Source organism: Enoplosus armatus, chromosome 6 (genome assembly GCF_043641665.1).
Source record: "Enoplosus armatus isolate fEnoArm2 chromosome 6, fEnoArm2.hap1, whole genome shotgun sequence".
Lineage (NCBI taxonomy): Eukaryota > Metazoa > Chordata > Actinopteri > Centrarchiformes > Enoplosidae > Enoplosus > Enoplosus armatus.
In genome coordinates, this window is record NC_092185.1 from 18,605,881 (window position 1) to 18,626,125 (window position 20,245).

The 20,245-nt window shown below is 43.7% G+C and overlaps 1 protein-coding gene across 4 annotated transcripts in view; it reads left to right on the forward strand.

The window, feature by feature from the left end:
• Positions 1-20,245, forward strand: part of mob2a (MOB kinase activator 2a) — a 59,980-nt gene that overhangs the window by 38,842 nt on the left and 893 nt on the right. For 3 of the 4 annotated variants that reach the window (XM_070907793.1, XM_070907792.1, XM_070907791.1), the window contains exons 2-4: positions 13,734-13,894; positions 15,969-16,062; positions 20,097-20,221. In XM_070907793.1, the coding sequence (XP_070763894.1) occupies positions 13,734-13,894; positions 15,969-16,062; positions 20,097-20,221 (380 nt within the window). Of the gene's footprint in view, positions 1-5,991; positions 6,182-13,733; positions 13,895-15,968; positions 16,063-20,096; positions 20,222-20,245 lie in introns of those variants that run through there. The other variant, XM_070907790.1, reaches the window with a different exon arrangement.

A 20,245-nucleotide genomic window follows, 5' to 3' on the forward strand; every position in this document is an offset into this window, starting at 1 on the left:
TGTGTGTGTGTGTGTGTGTGTGTGTGTGTGTGTGTGTGTGTGTGTGTGTGTGTGTGTGTGTGTGCGTGTGTGCGCGTGTGCGTGCTCTTACACTTGACAGACAGGTGTTTGGCTTCCCAGGTGGCAAATTATGGGATGGATAGAGACTCTCCCCTGCTAAGGAATGTAGGGAGGAGGAGTGCAGCGGCCAGGGCATGCTGTGACAACCTCCCACACTGAGCCAAACTCTTTCACTCCTCTCCTCTCATCCAATCTTCTGTTATTGCTCTCATTCGCTCTCCTTTTTTCATGTTCTGTTTTTCACTTCCCTGCTCCTCTGTTGCCCTCTCTTCACCCCTCTCGCCTAACTGATCTGAGCTACTTCCTCTTTCTCACTTCCTCCCGTTTCATCCCTCTCTCTCCTCTTCTTCATATTCCATTCTGGCTGATATGATGGTGGTTAATCTAAGCAGTATCCATGGAGATGGTGATTTATAAACGTCTGGACACGAGTCTGGTATTTCTCATCTCCTGTCTTCCATCTTGCTAAGGCCCTCTCTTCCTTCAGTCATAAACCAGCCAGAACATGGCCTCCTGCCTTTCAAACATACTTGGCTTCTGTTTCTTCTTTGCAAACTTTTTTTTTAAATCGCTCCAGTGTCAGAAAATATGCAGACACAGTGACTAACATTTCAAAATCGGACTTCTAATTGGATTATGAATGCAGTGGCAATTAGGCAGTCAAGTATTTTTCCTTTTATGCCATTGCTGCTGTTAAATGGAGCATGAAGTTGAACTCTAATAGGTTTGCTAGTGAAGTGCACATATCTACCTCCCAAACAAAAGTCAAACCAAACTGAGAGCTTTGCTTCTCAGGTCTCCTGCTCTTGACCTCCTTTAGTTCACTCTTCATGTTCTTCTCTCCTTTGTTTAGCCAGACTGTGTGTGCGCAGAGAGCGATGGCATGTCTTTGCATGCAGCCCCTCCCCTACAGGAATGCAGAGCAAAAGAGAGATGAAGCCAGGGAGGAAAAGAGTGCATATGCAAAGAGAGAAAGAGCACTTCAAGACCTTAAATGTGGAAAGGAGAGAATAGGTCAAAGAAAACTGATGGGCAAGAGCTGGTGATATCCGGTCCACCTTTTAAAGGCTTGATACATTTAATATAAACAGCAGTGATAATAGCATTATATGTATGACAGGAGCGCCCTGTAGAGAAGAGGCATGATAGAATATTGAAAAGGTTCACAGTCATTAAGTACAGAGGTAGACTGATGCTGCCTATTCTGGCCCAGGTTTTGCAGGTTTTGTCTGCACATGCACAGACATACATTCTACAAACGCTTCACGCAAGCCACACATGCTCAGTATTTCATGCAGCGCGCACAGTCCGGTTTGTAGGAATAGAGGGTAAAGAGATGAAGTTGTTTCTGGGACCTGGATTGGCTAATTTGCCTTTTTTCGGATCAGTTCTTTAATTTTTTAGAAGGAGGGGGGTGGCAGGCAGATACTGTATTTTTGTTTTATATTTACATTTTATCTAGCTTTGGCAGCAGAAACAGCGCTCTTTTTGTCTAATTGAGGAGATTGGTATTACAGGGTGGGTCGCTGGGTTCAGTGTGCGGAGTGTCTCCTGGCCCTGCTGACCTTAATCTGGGCCTATAGAAAACCCCCTGGCACTAAAGGCCTTCAGTCTGCACTGTTTTCACTGGCTAAGACCTTACCTAAACATACTACACCACTCCCACACACCCAGAACGCATCGCCAACTGAAGGTCTTGCAGAGTAACTTGGAACTGCTCTGATTTTTATTTATTCATTTTGGTTTGAGCACGGTTGGGCGCCTGACCCGTCTGTCATTTTCATCCCAGCTATGATTGGCTGGAGGTTTGCTTCAGTAGGGCCAGCACTGAGCTGTTGCCAGGCCCCAAGGCGCATCTGCTGCGGTTGTGACTCATCTACTGCTGGCCTGGAATCAGTGTTTTCTTTGTCTCAAATAGGTGGAATGTCCGCTGACTTTCAGACCCAACCTGTTGGGCCAGCCATCCATCTCTCTCAGCAGCGAAGAGAGCCCTGCAGGCCAACACATGCTGTCCAAAATGTCCCGCATATTTGTACAGCTTTTAATGTTTTTTGTAAGGGTTTTGTTGTAGCGGTGTCTATTTGCTATATCAGTAGATGGTTTTGCTCTTAAGTTTTTTTTCAACACCTCCTAACTGCGTTATAACGTCAACACTCTAATAATTTGAATTACTTGCATTTTTCTCTTTATTTTTCTTGTGTTATCTGTTGGTCTGATCAACATTTGCTGTTCTTATCGTGCTTATTGTCATCTGTTCACTCATCAACGTATCCATCAGTCACAAGGCCAGTGACATCACGGTGTTTCCATAAACTGCCTTTAGTTCTTCTCCTCCCCTCTTTTTTAATGAGTGATGTGTTTTCTAATTAAACCCGAGTCTTTACTGTTTGTATTTCCAGGATGGTTGTCTTTTGATGAGGTTAGCATACTTGAAGCAGCTTGTTATTAATGGTAAAAGTCAGGCTACAACTGGCTCTAGACGTACATGGTGTTGTATGTTAATCTTATCTGAAAATGTTACGTACATCACAACGTTTTTTTATAGTTAAATATAGAAGTTCTTATGTAACCCTTAAAGTTTTTATTGCCTCTCCCACAAACAATAGAGTATGTAATCAGACGGCTGTTTCAACTCTTGTCTGTGCCAGTCATTCATTACAGCACACATCCTTTTCTACGCAGAGCTCCCTGTGAGCGGCTGGGCATACGCAGTGCCAGTAATCGGTGCTTTACAGCAACATCTGGTTTGGTGAGAGCAGGTGGCAGATGAGTGATGCCATGTCTTGTCTGCATAGTGGAAGGGAAACGTGACTGTGACGTTAGCGGAGAAGAAAGAGTAAACCTCTGCCCACCAAGACAATGGAATGCAGTTGTTGGTTTCCATCCTCGTCAGACGTTGCTTAAGAAGGTTTGAAGCTCGATGGCACCGTCTCTGTTAGCCTGCAGCTCGCATAACACGACAAACTACAGGTGTGACTACATATTACCTGTTTAACCAAAGAAAAGACCACTTTGAGTCTGAAGCCACCTACTCTTTAACTTTCCTGCCTGATTCATTAAAGCACTTTGTTCACAGTAACTCAGCCGTGAATGTAGAGGCCCCAGTGATCCTGAATGGATGTCTTCTATTTTCAGTGACCGCACGGATCCAATAGTTAGCAAATTAATGTAAAGGTCTCTGAGCACGGGGTTTCCATTACAGCAACAACCTGCTTTCTTTTGGGTGGTCACAAGTAGCGCATGAGTTCTTCATGCATCAACTATAACAACACTTTTACACTGCAGTATATCACAAAACTCTTTATATACAGCATGTACGATATACTGCGCTATATATAACGCTGGGTGTTTTTTGAAAGGTTTTTGATACTACTGCCAGTATGATACCAAAATTTGTTTTTTTTTATTCTTACTTTAACAATTGTAAACATGTTTTTCTATAAAACCATTGTGTTGTTTAAACACACACAGCTGTACAAGAACTTAGTTGAAATAAAATAGTCTGCAACTGGCAAGATTTTGATTTAAATCAGAAACTTTCTGATCAAAAAATAAGTTAACAAGATTACAAAGCTGACCAGACATTTGATGTCTGCTGTACAGTATTTTTCACACAACAACCCCAGCCCCCACCACAAACCACTCTCACACTTGGTTACAGGTCCCTGTATCCCCTCACCAGCTCAGTCACTCACCTGCTTACACACACATATGGCATGTTCCCCCTCCCCTCCCTCTCTTTGCACTGTTCTCTGTATTTTTATGGGCTAGGCCAGGCAGGCTGATGCTATATTTAGCACCAGGGAAAAGTCACTGCCCTGTTCTGGTCTGGCTCCCCTGGCCCTTGCTCCTCACCGCTGCTACCACAGCAGGAGCCACTCACTGGGCCCCTGGATCACCCACCTCCACCCACCCAGTCAGCACCCTTAGTGTGGTAAGCAGGAAGGCAGTTGGTCATGCAGGGTGAGGGTGCAGAGAGGCGCCTGTCAGACCCTCTGTCCCTTTGATTCTGTCAGGCGGTTTCTTTGGATCATATAGGGGCTTTTTAAACACAAACAAGCGGCGCCTCAAAGGGTCCAACAGTAAACATGCTCCACTGACATGTCTGCAGACACCACACACACCTTTGCACACACATAAGCACAGTCCTCACATACAACACCCTCACAATCTCTTTTATCTTCCTCACTCGGCTCCTTGCACCCACGCACATACAAGGCGTGCACATAGCTCCACAGATCCCATAGATGAGTGTGTCTTTGTGTGTGTCCATGCTGCAGCAGCCAGCTGGTCCAGTGTTTCTCACGTCTGCAGCTCCACCACGGCCCCGCAAGTTTGGTCTGAGGAGACAAGAGAGGAAAAACATATTTGTTGAAGAGAAGGGGAGACAATGAGAGGGAGAGGCAAGTAAAAACAAACCAAGAAAGGGAGGAGAAATGTGTGAAGAGAGCAATAGAGGAGAGAATAAGAGAGGACGTTTGTTGAGAGGCAATAATTAGAGGGAAGAACGGCGAGGGAATGGTAGTTGTGTAACATGAGTTGTAATCATGAGTCGCACATATTCTGTGTTCATTTCCTCTTCGTTTTGTACATAAGTATTCTTGGCTCAGCTCTCTGTTGACAATTTAATTAGAATTTTAAAAGTACTCATCTTTCAAATCATGTCCATCATATGAAACTTCTAAAATGATCGCTACAAACAATCCCCTCGGGCAAAGCCTTGCCCCCACAGATGCGCACACGCAAAACTTTTGGTCTTCTTATGAATCTGCCTTTGGCTCTCAAACAGGCTTTGTTTGATTCCCTCACTGGTTCCTCAGCTTTGACATGTTTGAACTCGCCTGACTGCTGCCAGCCTGTCATACTTGGACTGCAGGTGAAGTTCACAATCAACAGGAGGAATGTGGCCCCACAATCCCTGCATGCACGCTGCACTTAACCCGGCACCAGTTCCCACACCAAAAGAAGTGACGCGCTGTGATAATACACACATTTTTAACTGCAGGTTGTGTGTGAGCTGCACTGTAGTGGTAAACCTACTGAAACTCACCTTAGCCAGCTTTAGAGCCTGACATAGGAGTCATTTCACAGTATCACTGGAGTTGTTTCACTGTTGAGCTTTTCCCTGTTTTTACATGTTGTCGTTTTAATTGATAATTCTAACATCTGGCCAACAGACATAATTTGAAAATCAGCTTTTTTAGCTAAGACTGGCACATTACAGTGATTTGATCATTGTGCGTTGTTCCTGTAAAAACATGGATAAAAATAAAAATAGTTTGACAAAATAATCTTAACTCAAGGTCCACTTGCTAGCTTTTTCTGAAGCTTTGAACCACATTTCGCAGTCCTCATTGGCAGTTTGACAATGTGCATTTATAGTGACAAAATACGTTATTTAATGGAAGAAAAACATAAATTCATGTTTTTTTTCTCTCTGTATGTATAGAAAGACATATATAACATTTTGTTTATAGGAGTAGCTGCTTCCCCCATGAAAGAAACCCACTCAAAGCTGCATTGGTAATGTAAGGGCTGATACATTATGAGTAATGTATTACTATTTTTTGTTTTTTCTCCGGGCTGCCCAGAGTATTAACTTTTTTTTGTCCAGTGGTGTTATTGAGCAGGTCACGCTCATGTAAACCTGTCCTATCACAGTGCCCATACACAATGTAGCAACACCTTTTTATTTCATTGTAGTGCAGGGTTATTAGCTGACCACCTGTTGCTACATTCTAACTACACTTAAGGGAGACGCACGAACCACGTCCACATGGGCAGACTTTGACGTCACCACAGCCCGCCCACCCAGCCCCTCTTCTCTTCGCTGATTGGACGGCCGCGGACAGCGAAGGCGGGCCTTCTGTAAACTCCTCACAAAGTTTTTCTCCTTGCTGTGTAGTGAGTTTCAGACATATCAAACCCTGGTGTGAGTCGGACAGATCACATCTGTGTAACCTGAAGGGGAGATATTCTGACATCACATATTCATGGTTTAAACTATGGTCGGAGATTATTGCTCCTTTTCTGGAGATAAGACGGACATGCACTCTCAGAGAAACTCCAAAAACGGACTAAGTTGCAAAATGGTCCTTCAGGCAGTCGGAAAAGTACTAAGGTAAAACTCCGTGCTTATTTTAACCTGACAAAGGTGGTGTCTGCTAATAATGTCAAAGTCGAGCCTGTATACTGTAAATGTGAACATAATATATTTTTATGAAGCCTCGACGGACCGAGAGAGCCGTGCAGTCAGAGTAAATAATATATACGTACGTTTGTTCATATGTCGTATACTGCTACTTTCTCCGCAGAGACCAGAAACCTCGTTAACTGTATGTTCTGTATTGTGTTTTTAGAGTAATTATCACATATTTCACCTTTTAGCAGTTTTATTACAACGTTACAGACGTCCAGTGTCTTAAACAGAGATTATAACTTAAAAACGTAAAGCTACGTTGTGCTCGTGTCCCGTCTGGCATATAAAACTAACTATAAATCAGTAGTTTATGTTTAAATCAGTTTTACTATGCCTCTATAACTCTGCTTGAAAGAGAAGTAGTTGTCTCCTCTCAGCAGTAATTACAAAAGTATTGGGACCCTCTGGTTCCGGGGTCACAGTCATTTACCAGCCGGTGGGGATGTAGAGGGACATGGAGCCTGAATGCCTCATTCCTCTTCCTGCAGCTCCCGCTAACAAGACTCAACAAGAGCAAGAGAAATGTGACACAGTCTCCTCATCCAGTCTAATAAATTATTTAAGACGCCTGTTAACGTTTTAGCATAGACAACTTAATGAGGAAAGTCTTTTTTTAAACCACAGAGCTCAAATGTTTTAAAAACTTTTTTTTTTTAATAGAAATGGATAAAGGAGCACATTATGGTCAGAGTTGAGTATAGCAGGTATTTTAACCCTAATTGAGTCGTATTCAAGAGCATCCCGTTTACACTGCAGTACTAACTGAAAATTGGAGTCCTAAACATAATTTAGGACAAAAACTGAAAGTACAAGTTTGCGATTTTACTATTTTTACTATTAACATACTGTGTTAGGTTGTTTTCTTGGAAAGCATTTTGACCTATATTTACTGTATGAAAGTAACTGTATAAATTAATTATGTTATCTAAAGACCATAATATGACTGAGCAGACGTAATACTTAAAGAATGCATGACCCAAATAGGAGTGTTAACAGTGTGTTTGTGTGTCATACAGAGTCACACACACACACAACAACAACCCCAGTCATGATGTGGAGAAAGAAGGAATACCCACGTCACAGTGATTGTGAACGAGGCAAACATTAACCCAGTTTACATATGTGTATTTACCCCGTCTGTGTCATGTGAAGAAGACATGCAGTCATTATGAGTGTGTTCCTCCAGGGGACAGGCCACCCTGATAATGCTTTGGTGTAGTTTCCTATTACCTTTCAAGTCTGGGGACAGGTGTGTTTTCCAATAGCAGCCCAAAGGGCACATGCCTCAAAACCTATTGTCGTCTGTGAAGATGTGGAGAGTGATATAGTGAGGCAAATATCCACCATCTTGGGATCTCTTAACTGATTGTAAGCAGGATGTAATGGACGCAGCTGAGTGTTATTGTACAGTATGTTATGTCTGTTGCAAGACCTGTGTCAGGTACAGACACGTTCTGCTGCTCCTAGTTACTGGGAACTCAATCGCCTTTAGAAATCAGCTGCTTACCAAGGAAATACACCTTTAATTCATTTGTCTGGGAGGGGGTTTCCACAAATTTGACGTCTTGAGGAAAAACTGAACAAAAAACACTTCATCAAAGTTAACAAGGATGCATAGTTTGGAGTTTTATTGGGGGGGGGGGGGTTTATAGCTCTACTTTTAACCAGTTTCCTCCTCCAGTGAATGGCTGAATGCCCTTGGCTTGGAAGCAGGTATGAATACTAGACTTGCAAAGATAGCTAAGCTTTTAATGGTCCAGTCCCCCTAGAGTGAACATGTAGCCTTGAGTAATCCTGAACCCTTTTTCTGAATTGTCTTTTTTTTTGCTCATATTGGCTGCTTGAGTAGTGTAGAAAACAATCTACAATCCCTCCCCACACACATTCCCTCTTTGTTTCACTATACATTGATGAGAGTGTAGAGAAATCTCACTCAGCACTTCAGTCATACCATCCATGTCAATCGTTTCCTATTGTGCCAAATCAACGTTGGTCTCAACCCAAATCCCCCTTTCCTGTCACACATGTGCGTTGTGATGTTGATGAGGCTCCATTATAGTGCTGGCAGGGGGTCCTTACATACTCTGCAGGCCTGAGAGCCACTGAATGGGATTTGGCACAGGATGACAAGGGGAAGAGGAGGTAGCCAGATCTGTGCTGGGGTAGGGTCAGTAGTTGAATTAGCTGTGTGTGTGTGTGTGTGTGTGTGTGTGTGCGTGTGCGTGTGCGTGTGCGTGTGTGTGCGTGTGCGTGCGTGCGCGCATGTTTAGGCCTGCACCCTGGCTACAATTCTCGTTTACTGATTTACAGTGCTGCTGACGCCCCTGGTGATGTTGCTGATTAAGTGGTGGCAGCTGTGGCGTCTTTGTTTTTGTTTCCTTCTTATCTCTTCACTCCAGAACTAAAACTGACAAGTATTTGTGTGTCCGTGCTACTCTTAAAACTACACAGAAACTGCAGGAGAAACTTCAACAGAGCAGTTACTCTGCAGACTTAAGCACTGCAAGGCTGAACCTCTGGTTTAGTCCATCCTTAACTCTGTCTCGTTTTAGCCCCGTAATGGCTGCTGTGGTTTAGTCTTGGTGTGCTCGGACTGCCTGCTCTACTCTGTCTGTGGTTTTTCAGGGAAAAGAGCCATTGAGTCTATTCAATTTGAATCCTGAAATAGATCAGGAGGCCAGGCTTGGAGGAAAGTGATCCTCCTGACTGAAGCTGCTCTTTTTACAAAGTGGTAGAGCTCATTCACTCAGTTCTAATCTTTATCGACTGAGATTGGAGAGATATCCTGTTTCTATTTCAGTTTTTTAAACCCTGAACAGTGGGTTTTGTGAATCAGTTGACAAAGGAGGGAGCAACTTCCTGACATTTGATTAAGTCTTAGTCTGACCTATCAGGTGTCTGTTTGAAGGTCAGGTCAGTTAGAAGTGTTTGATTTCTCTGGGTAGAAGACATCTGATTGTTGTCTGTGGTGCTTGTTATCTCTCCTATCCTTATCATAGACATGTTTTCCAGTAAAACAGAACTAGTATCCGGGCCAGGTGCTGACAAGAGAACCATATCTTTGCACCTTGGAGCGCCTCTTCTTCCAGAGAAATAACGAAAATGTCCTGTTGTTTTCTTATTCTCAGTATATGCTGAAAATAGTTCTTCTCTAAAAAGGAAGTTATTTTCTGTTTAAGAGATCACTTTATTCTCCCTAAATTGTTCATTTTCTTTTTCACAGTTGCAGCACTCAAAGCAAATCTCTTAGATCAGTATAAGCAGCAGCAGCTGTCTTAGAGAAGATGGTAGACTTCTTTGTCGTCACTGTTGGTTGCATGTGCTGTTCACCCTCGCAGATCGCATTAACTACATCCATATGCCAATAGTTAGATTCCTCTGCTATCCAGAAGGCCAATTCAAGCAACAGTTGTGCAATATCGGGTCTGGCAGGAGCGGCGGGCTTCAGGGGAAAGTCATTACACGGGTTTTGTTAAACGGGTTAACGAGTTAAGTTGTATCCGTCTCAGAAAGCACCAATCAAAACACAAAATCCAAGGCCTCATGAGCGTCAGTGTTGATGGATGCATGTTTTGGTGTTCAGATGATAACTAAGTATGAAAAAAGCAGTCGGCATAGATGGAAGGGGGAGCTCTTTAGTAGCAAATTGTAGTATTTTAGAGAAAGCACTTAAACTAATTCTTCAGCATAGCTCTGTAATGTGGCCCCTGAGTGATTCCAGGATTAATTGGAACCAGGTTCTGGTAATGAGACAGAGGGGCTGCTCCTCTTTTATTTTCGACCCAAGTGTAGTCAGTATTCAGTAGGCACACAGTCGGCTAACGTGCACCAGTGTGAGGCAAAAGAGATGTATGTTTGGCACACTTAAATCAAGACTGAACCATGCGTGCACACACGAGGACTTGCTGGACACACACGTGCTTGCACAAATGCACTCTCTCAGACCAGACAGGACTCGCTTCTTTTGGATTTTCTCGGGGGTCTCTGGTGGGATCAGGCTCGTGACGCAGCTGTTGTGACCAGCTGGGTTGGCCGTGAAAAGGGAAAGGGGGCTACAGCCAGAGACATGTGTGTTCATGAAGTCACAGGTGTGTGTATGTGTGCAACGTAGTGTGTCAGTAGTGGTGTACAGGAGGAAAGTAATGAGTGAAAACAGCAGGGGGGTGGGGGAGATGGTTTTGCTGGTAAAAGTGAAAGGGTTAAGAGAGTGGCTAACTGACTGAGTTGAACAGCTGTCGGGTCAGTCACTACTCAGCTCTGCAGCACTGACCTCCATGTCACCCGGCTATACAACCCTATTTCCTTATTGGTTTTTATTGCAGATAAACACCAGCATGTCTGTCTTCCTGCTTCACACCCTCCACCTCTACTTGGAAAGTTCAAAAGACATCAGTTTTGCGCACGTGATTTTCTCGTGGCTCTTGTTATTCCACCAAGCCTGACCAGGTTTCCTTGATCGTGAGTACGTATCACAGACTTGTTCCTGTTGGTGCCAGGCAGGCCCCCCCCCCCCCACACACACACACACACACACACACCAACGCGCACACACACACACACACACACACACACACACACACACACACACACACCAGAGACATGTGCCTGGCCCTGGCCTCAGTTCCCCTCCACTCCTGCCTTCTGGCCTGCCCTGATCTGACGCTGATCTGGTGAGGAGAAAGAGGCATCTGCTGCCTTTTATGGCAAAGACTTGCCTGGGAGAACTTTACCAAGACCAGACAAAGCTGTGTGTGTGTGTGTGTGTGTGTGTGTGTGTGTGTGTGTGTGTGTGTGTGTGTGTGTGTGTGTGTGTGCGCGTGCACGTGCGTGTGCTGCAGTGAAGTGAAGACAGACTATGTACGTATGAGGGGAGGAGCGCTGGCATAGAGGACGTTTTCTTTATCCTAAAATAAACTAATGGCTCCAGAATTTCACCTCCCCTTACCACACAAATGTTCACAAGAAGTGGAGGAGGCGTTTGTATGGAAAATTATGAAATTACAGAGGGAGAGAGGCAGGAAATAGCTCAGTGAAACAGAATGTTTTCAAAAGGAAAGAAGGGGGGTGGGGGGCGCAACTCGAACCGAGTTGAACCTTTCACAGGAGCCGAACAGTTTTTCCTGAGCGGCTTAGCAAAGCCTTTGAAAAGTTGTGAGAGCTGACAGTATCTGTGGATGAAGCTCCATCCTCGGGTAAAGCTCTTTCACATGACGGAACATGTAGCTCACAGCGCAAAACCACACAGACCACATGAATCTGTCTGTACCCTCATGAGCAGGAAGAAGGGGGGGGGCTGTTTTGAGGGGGAGAGGGAAGCAGACAAAGATAAGGAGAATGAAACAATTGATAAAACAGGCAAGGGAAGGAGCCTTAAGTTTAAAGAAAATGGAGCAGTAATTAAGATGTGAGTCAGAGTAGAGGTCATGGAGTGAGGTAAATGGGAAACTGAAGGGACAGGATAATAGTTGGGGACAGAAAGATGAAGGGAAAGGGCAGAAAGAGATGAAAAGAGAGGGCAAGGATGGAACCGCGAGGCCCAAGGCTTCTGACCCTGAACTATAGGCTGTTTGGTCAGGTGAGCCTGCAGCCATGAAGAGGAAAGCACAGAAGGAAATGTCCACAATCCTAAAGACAAGATATTGGAAAAAAACAAAGAAAGAGCAGCGCAACAGGAGGAAAGAGGTGAAACAGAAAGTGGCCGCTCATTAATAATTAGCCAGCAGTGTAATCTGCGGTGTCCTTGGTTTTTAAATGAGGCCAAAAACAAGCTCAGAAGCCGCCTGATAGGAAGAGCTCAATACCTTGATGAATCATTACCCAACAAATGAGAACCTGAGCAGTGTCGCGTGTGTCCGTGACCATGATTGTGTAAGTGTTGGTCCCTCAGATCTTAACGTTTTCACAGGAGGCCGCTAAGCATTTCTTCTGACAGCTAATTTAGATGACAGCGAACATGTAAAGGAGGGGGGGACTTAAACATTTACAAAGTAAACGGCTGCAGGCTCTGTATGCATCCACATGTTGACATGCCTTCCCTTGTTTGCTGAGGTGGAAAGCGGGGCGATGCTTCCTGGAGAGGGGAATTAAACTGTAGAGGGCTTTTGACCACTGTGCTCTGGCCAAGAGGCCTCGTGCTCCACAGTCCTGTCATGTTTTGTAAGTGTTTATTAGTTCCCATGGATATCAGCTGGGCCTGTGTCGACCTACCTCCTCTCCTCATTCCTTTCTCCCCCTCTGCTCTCACTCCCCCCTTCTGTTCTCAATCCTTTCTCTCTGAATCTATTTGTAATATCTTCGGCTGCATGTGGACTGTTAATTTAAGCCCCTTTTTTCCTGAAGAAACCTCGCCAGACGTTGCTTCTTTCCTGTAAAGTCCAGTTTTAGTCGCAGCAGAGCCTGAGTGAAAGTGAGAAGGGTTTTGGCTGCTCCTGGAAAATAGTGTTTATGATCCCTCGTCATTAGTGCTATTAGAGCAGCTCTCGCCGATCCAGGAGCCGGAGCTTTTCGGGAATGGTAGGGTGAGGTCTGGGAGTGTGACTGGGAAGGAAAGGGGGAAAATGAGAGCCAAGAACACATGGCTGGATCATTGTGTTTAGACAGAGGGTGTGGAGAGAGAAGGGATGAGAACTGGAGATAGAGGGGGCAAGACGGGCGGAAATGAGGGTCAACAAAAGCACAATAAATTCAGGGAGTAAACTGAAACTCCCTTGTCCTTAAGCAAACCCAAACAACGGTAGCAGAGCCAAGTAGGAGCGAAATAAAGATGTAGGGAGAAGATGGGAATAGGAACAGAGCCATTACAGGATGTGGAACAGAATACTGATGAAGTTGGCTATTGTTAGCTCTGACTTTCAAGACCATGAAGAAGGAAGTGTGATTACATTAATCTGTATTTTGCAACAACTCTCCCTCTGTTTATACATCTTGCTCATGTATCAAGCCTTTCAACCTTTGACCCCAGATTGCACTGCCTCCCCTGATACAGACGGAGAGCAGGGGGCTGGGGGAGAAGAGGTTACAGCCCTGGAAGTACAGGAAGAGTGTGATATGACATCCCCATGCTAAAACTAGCAGTGGAAGTGCAAGGCGCTGGGGACGGCTGTCTACGTGGAAGCTATAGTCCTAGCGTTAGTTCAGAGGTCAGAGTTAGGGGTCAGGTACAGCGACAGAGGACTCTTTGTTTGGTCTGTTTAGGTTGCTGTGAATTCAGTTTTGGATAAGTTTGTGTTTTGTAACTTGTTTCTGTGATTTTTGAGTTGGAAAGATCCTACGTAACTTTCTTCAAATGAATATGCCAGCAGTCAAGCTTACTTTGCCCCCCACTCTTAACAGTGTCTGATTAGACAGTAAATGTACCATGTGCGTCACTTTTATGCAGTTTTTAAAACCGGATTTGTCATTTCCTTAATCTTTTATTGCCCTTATCAAGTAGTTTGCAGCTTCTTAACCTGTCCTCTTTTCCTCTGCATTGCAGGAAGTCAAAGACGAAGCCAAATGGAAAGAAGCCTCCGGCAGAAGAGAAGAAGCAGTACTTGGAGCTAGAGTACACAAAAATCCGCGTGGTGGACTTTGACCTCAAGGAGCTGGTGGTGCTGCCCAGAGAGATAGACCTCAACGAATGGCTAGCCAGCAATAGTAAGTGATTAGGGTGGTAGTCAATGATGAAGCTGAGGATGATGTCCTGTACAGCCAACAGAAACAACTACTGTAATTACTAAGCCTGTAAAAGCAATTCAACATGGTCATTGTTAAGATGTGAAAGGGGCTCATCATCCCATTTACGACATAAGAATCCTTTAGTCAAGCTCAGTGTTTGCTCCGACTTATGTAAAATTTTCCTCAAGGGTTTGGAATTGTTTTTCCAAGTCGGTATGCATTTGTCATGTGGAGATGACAAGATGTTCCAGTGGTGCAGGAGATGCAGCTGAGACAGAGCCAGGCCCTTAACACAATCCAGGCCTGGCACAGCCTTGAGCCTGTTCCCAATAACAAAAACACACATACACACAAACACACACCCCGCTTCTTTAAACACCATCGTTTACTGCCAGCTTCGGTGCAGTGTTTTGAAATTTATAGTCGCCATTATGAGCATCATTTCTGGAGTTCTGTAAACTCACTGCGGCCCAGCTGCTTGATCGATATTGTGAGACTCTTTATTTTGTCTGTCTCCCTGACTTTGTTTTGGTTACGTGTCCAAACCTGCCAGGTGCTCGCGAGGCTAAAGGGAAAAACAAGCATTCTTCTTTCATTTTTATTTTAGACTAATAAAACTCTGTTATATAAAACAGGTGGGACATGTTTTCACATGTTGATGTGTTGAAAGTGGAAGTTGATAAGCTGAATTGTATGAACTTGTATCCACCAGTAATTGGGACTTTGTTTGAACACAGACAATAGAGCTGAGCAGTGTTTTGATAGTTGTTTAACCAAATCAATAATGATTGGAGTCATTTAATTCTGCCCACATGTATAAACCAGCAGTACTTTCACTGAATATCTTCCCAGCTGGTGGCTTCTTTGTTGAGCAGGAAAAGAGGGGACAGGTCCTGTAGGGTTCCTGTGGGACGGTACAACTGTTAAATTGTGTCCTTGGGATTGTTTGTTCCATATGGAGGGAGAAATCACAATGAAAGCCAGTTCGTTGCTCAACATGACGGAAAATCATATACATGTTTTCACAAATTGGAGCCAGATCAGCTGCTGCTCAGGCAGGTTCAGTTATGACATAAAACATTTTAAAAGGTTGCCTGTGGTGTTCAGACCTCCCAACGCTCTTTAGGTAGAAACTGTGTAATAGCTGCTCAACATGGGGAAACTAAATAAAATTAGCAACAACAAAAGTCACTTTAACAAGTGAAAATGTTAAAGTGAAATGAAATTAAATGAGTCAGCCATTGCTTCTACTTATAGTGTATTCTTCCACCTTATTTAGCCTCATGAGCTGCAGGTTAAACAGAAAGTGCGCCTCACACTGCTCTCCTGTGTGTCTGATGTAACTTTAATATTTTAATATTGAAAGTCAAGTAAATCATCAAACTATCAATGTTTTATTAGACTCATGATTATGTTGACATCGCTCATCCCTAACAAAAAACTCACCACTGAACACTTCTTTTAGTGCTCCAAAATGAATGACAATGCTATTTTGACAGTTCCCACAATATGTTGTTGCAAGCATTAATCAAAATAACTGTTTGCAAGGAAAGGCACACAGTTTAAGGAATGTCACCACACCAGAAAGATCTCACAAGTCTGCAAACATCTAACATAACAAGCAAATATTTTTGACAGAGAGCTACATTTCTTCCCACAGAATAGACCCCGGATTTGCCTAATGCTTTGTTTCCCTTGTGGCAGAAATAACCTGTTTCAGGCTTACAGAAGCAGCAGCCACCTCCCATTTTTTTTCTGAGGCTCACACACTGTTGAAGGATGTGGTGACCTGATGGATTAGTGTGTGCATGTGACTGTTACTGTCCCACTGATGACAGTGATCACAGTACTATAGGTGTGTCCTCCTCATCCATAGGAGAACGTGACAAATAGTCCATTCTTATGTTAAAGCAGCATTATAGTCATTCATTCACATCATTCTGACATTAAAACGTGTTTGAGTATCCTCTCTATAATTTATTCCTGCATAACTGAAGACACACACTGAGTAACATGCTGTGAACTCTCTCTCTCTCTCTTGTCTTTCCCACAGCAACAACATTCTTCAATCTTATCAACCTGCAGTACAGCACCATCTCAGAGTTCTGCACTGGGGACACCTGTCAAGCCATGACGGCCTGCAACACGTAAGTTATCTCCACCGCTTTTGGTTTATTCATCGCTGACCTGTCGAGGTCCATTGGTTTATTCATCAGAAATCTAACGTCCCATTGGTTAATTCATCAAGGGATGTTTCCCCGGTCAGCGAGGAACGGCTCAAAACCCAGAGGGTGCACTCAGGTTCAGTTTGGTCTTTGAACTAGCCTCATGGTCCATCTGGGAATGTACAGTATGCAGTTTTAATGCAGGGAGCTGTATATTGACCTAAGAGCTGTGGCGAGTATGGCACCTTTGTGTCTCCATGCTTGCTGTGTCAGCGTATTTAAAGGATAGGTTCACAGTCCGTCTACTGTGAGGCTTCAGCAGTCTGACTCAGACAAATGAAGTGGGTTATAGTCTTTTTATGACCAAATTCCTTCTTTTTCTCACTATTCTCAGCTGAACACACAAGTGTGAACTAGATTAAGTCAAGACAACAGCTATTTACCCACTTTTTATTATTTATTTGTTGTGTTTTCAGGTTGTTGTTTGTGCTGTAAAACCCCAGGAACGAATATCCTGTTTACTGGCCAGGAAACTGATAATTGCCACTGCCCCTACTCATCGATAACATCAGTATTATAGAAGAAGGTGCTCTGTACAGTCAGTCAGCTGACAAATCTAGATTTTATTGGCTGTTTTTGATTTCTGGAGTGATGCTTTTTTCAGGACTATATATACACATTGTCATACATACATACATACATATAGACCATGTATATTGTCATACCTGTGGTGATGGTGCAGACGTTTTGACTTGTGGATGAAGTTAATAAAAGTATTCATATGTCTGAGTAGGATAAAAGGGCTAAAAGAGCCACAATATGAATATGTAGTCTGGCAAAAGCAGAACCCATGTGTTAATAACTGTAAATCATTTGGTTTTGTCTCCACTCAAGATCTATCAGTACTTTTCAAACACATCCAGTGTAGCTGCTGCATTAGTCTTAGTTTATATCAAATCTGACTACTGATCAGAACAGCGAACAGACATAATAGGGACAGATCTGGTGTAGTTTCACCATTAATTCCCTGCAGTCCAGCCTGTGTTTCATTTCGTTTCGTTTGTTCCATTGGTACGGCAGGTTCATACCACTCTGAAGTCTTTTAAAAATGTCTGTGATGTTTTTAGAGGAATGTCGTAGCTGCAGTTTTCTCCAAGTGTGGTTTAATTGCTCCTGTGTACAGTACAGCAGGGCATATCTCTGCAGTAGTTAAAGTTTAAGGATATTCATAACACAGTTAGGCCTATTCATGCCATGCTAACAGAGGGGAGGTGACTAACTGTAAGTATTTATCTAACTAGTTTGCCCTGTCAGGGCGGGGTGCCATCTTTATGTGTGAGCCCTTGTCTTTGGAGAGGCCTTCGTTTTCCCTGTGTATACTGAAGGCTGGAAAAACCTGAATACCCACACTTTGAGAAGCCACAACAGTCACTACACGGCACACATTACATGCGCTGCATGCGCTCACCCACGCGCTCAGCCAAGACAAAAATATGACGGTGACATCAATGACGAATAACACACATATGACATATTTGCAGTGAAAGACAAACTTGTCACGAGTTAACCTCTCAGTCAACAGTGGATTTTTCCACTTCTGTCACCTTAAGCTACTGCTCCTTACCCACACCCTGAGAAAAAGGAAGATGCAAATGCGCTTCGCCTGCAGTGTGTGAGAAGTGGAGAGAGCAGTGCAGATGAACATGTTTCTGTTTGCACTGTCTATTGACCTGTGGGAAACAGAGGTGATGTCTTAATCAAGTAGAAAAACACTGAACCTCTTAGTTTGTCTCACAGCTCCACTCAGGATTTAACTAAAATGTTTAATGCGTTTTTGTTTGACTAACTTAACTTAATGTCAGAACTGTGTTTCTAAGACGAGGCTCACCGTTTATGATTGTACCTTCCCCAATGCCCGCTGCCCCGGCACCCCACCCTTTCCTGCCCGTGCAGGACCTGGCACCCGCACCCCCATCTGTGGTGAAAACTGACTGAGCCACAGTCACAGCAGCGTCAGTGCCCCTGCCCGAAGGCAGAGCTCAGCACTATTTTTGGAAGAAAATGTTTCCATGAGCTATGAGGGAACAGAACCATTTGGTAGCTATTTAGACCCATTTTGTATGGGTGGGTGGATGTGTGTGTGTGTGTGTGTGTGTGTGTGTGTGTGTGTGTGTGTGTGTGTGTGTGTGTGTGTGTGTGTGTGTGTGTGTGTGTGTGTGTGTGTGTGTGTGTGTGTGTGTGTGTGTGGGAGAGAGGGAGATGTGTGGTAATGTGCTCACACTGTTCATTAGCGTTGGGTTCTTATAGCCGGTTCCATTTTGGTTTGGTTGGTAAAATACACGGTTTCATTAAGCTTAGTCTCAAATCTCTTATAAAATACTTGATTCCCTGTTTGTAAAACGTTCAGGTACATTTTTAGCTCAACTGCAAACATGTGATCTGTCTAGCTGAACCTGAATCTTGAAGTTATAGTTTATTACATCCTTAAAACATACACACTGTGCAGGCAGATATCATATAGCCACATACCACCGTAAATAATGTTTGTCCCCACACTGTACAGTGAGCCACCATGTCTGTCATTGATGACATTTCATCACCACTTGGCTCCATAGCCCCAGCATCCCACCCTATAACCTCCAAACTTACATAAAAGATTACAGAGGAAAGGGGGGTTGAATAACTGCAATACTAACTATAATAAATGCAAATAATACATGAAAACAAAGAAAACACTGTTATATATTCAAAAAAAGTACTGTAAGACCGCTATGAACCAAATTCATCCCTTTGCAAAACAGTGAAAAAACAAGCAATGAAAATAAAAAGTGACAAAAACTACATAAGGTACATACATTTTTGAATATTAAGTAAGCAAAAACTGCATAAACTGAATAAGAAATTTGTAAAACTTCATATTCGCTAAAATGCTATCAAGCCTCAACCCGTGTGTTCATAAAGAGTAAGTAAACTGTCCTCTGTGGCAGTGTTTTACTCTGTTTTATCATGTCTGCGTGAGTGTGTAGGAGTGCAGAGAAGGCATGTTTGTAGTTTAGTCAGTGTCTCTCCCACACAAACACACACAGTCTATTCCTGTGTGAGTAAGGGTATTGTAAGAGTCTGGTCCTGGTGCTGTGGTCAGTAGGTCTCCTCCTGCAGGGTCAGTTATGTAGACTCTTTACATTCCTCAGGATTTGTAATGTCTGCCCCGCTGCCTCCCCGACCCACACAGCAAACACCTACACCGGCACGCACATTTCTTTTCACCATTTTATCTCCTTATTAATCGACCATTTCCAGCTCACTGATCAGTCAGCTCATGGTTACCAGTCCTGTTTCAGTGTCCCCTCCCTCATTAGCCGCCTGCTGCTCATTCACCTATCTCTAAGGTGTCTGCTGACCGGCTAGCGTGACTAGCTCTGTGCTGCTGACCTGCTGTTTGACATTTGTTAACTATGACTCCAATCCTCCCGCCTACAATTCAGCTATCTGGGTCACCCCCTTCGGAAATGTTTGACCAGCAGTGGGACTGGCTTGGGGACTGAGGGGGGGGCGGGCGCAGTGTCCCGTTAACTCCTGTGACGGCAGGGAATTTGGCCCAATCAGGAAATTAAAGCTCCGGGTCACAGGGTTTAGCAAGTCCACTGGAATGAAAACATGCGTACGTGATATGTGGATAAGGATGCGTCAGTATGAGACAAAAACAGTTAGTAGTGTCACTGGACTGTATCTTTATTTGGATCCTTGTCGCTCACAAAGTGAGACGTCATTGTGAGTGTAGGTTTTCCCTGAATGACGAAATAGGGCCAGGTGATGTCTCATAGGACATGTGTATGTTGTTACTCTTCCTGCTTGAATGAATCACAAGCATTCTTTACAAGACATTCACTATGATGAATTAAAACATAGTTGTGTCATATCCTGCTCCTCCATGACATAACATAATTAATTAAATGTTATTTTGCAAGGCGGACGTGACAACAGGGATTGATTTCCTTTGTCTTTCTCTTTTCTAGAATATACTACTGGTATGACGAGAGGGGGAAGAAGACGAAGTGCACTGCTCCACAATATGTTGACTTTGTAATGAGTCTTTGTCAGAAACTGGTCACAGATGAGGAAATCTTTCCTACAAAATACGGTGAGTATCTCTCTGTTTCCAGGC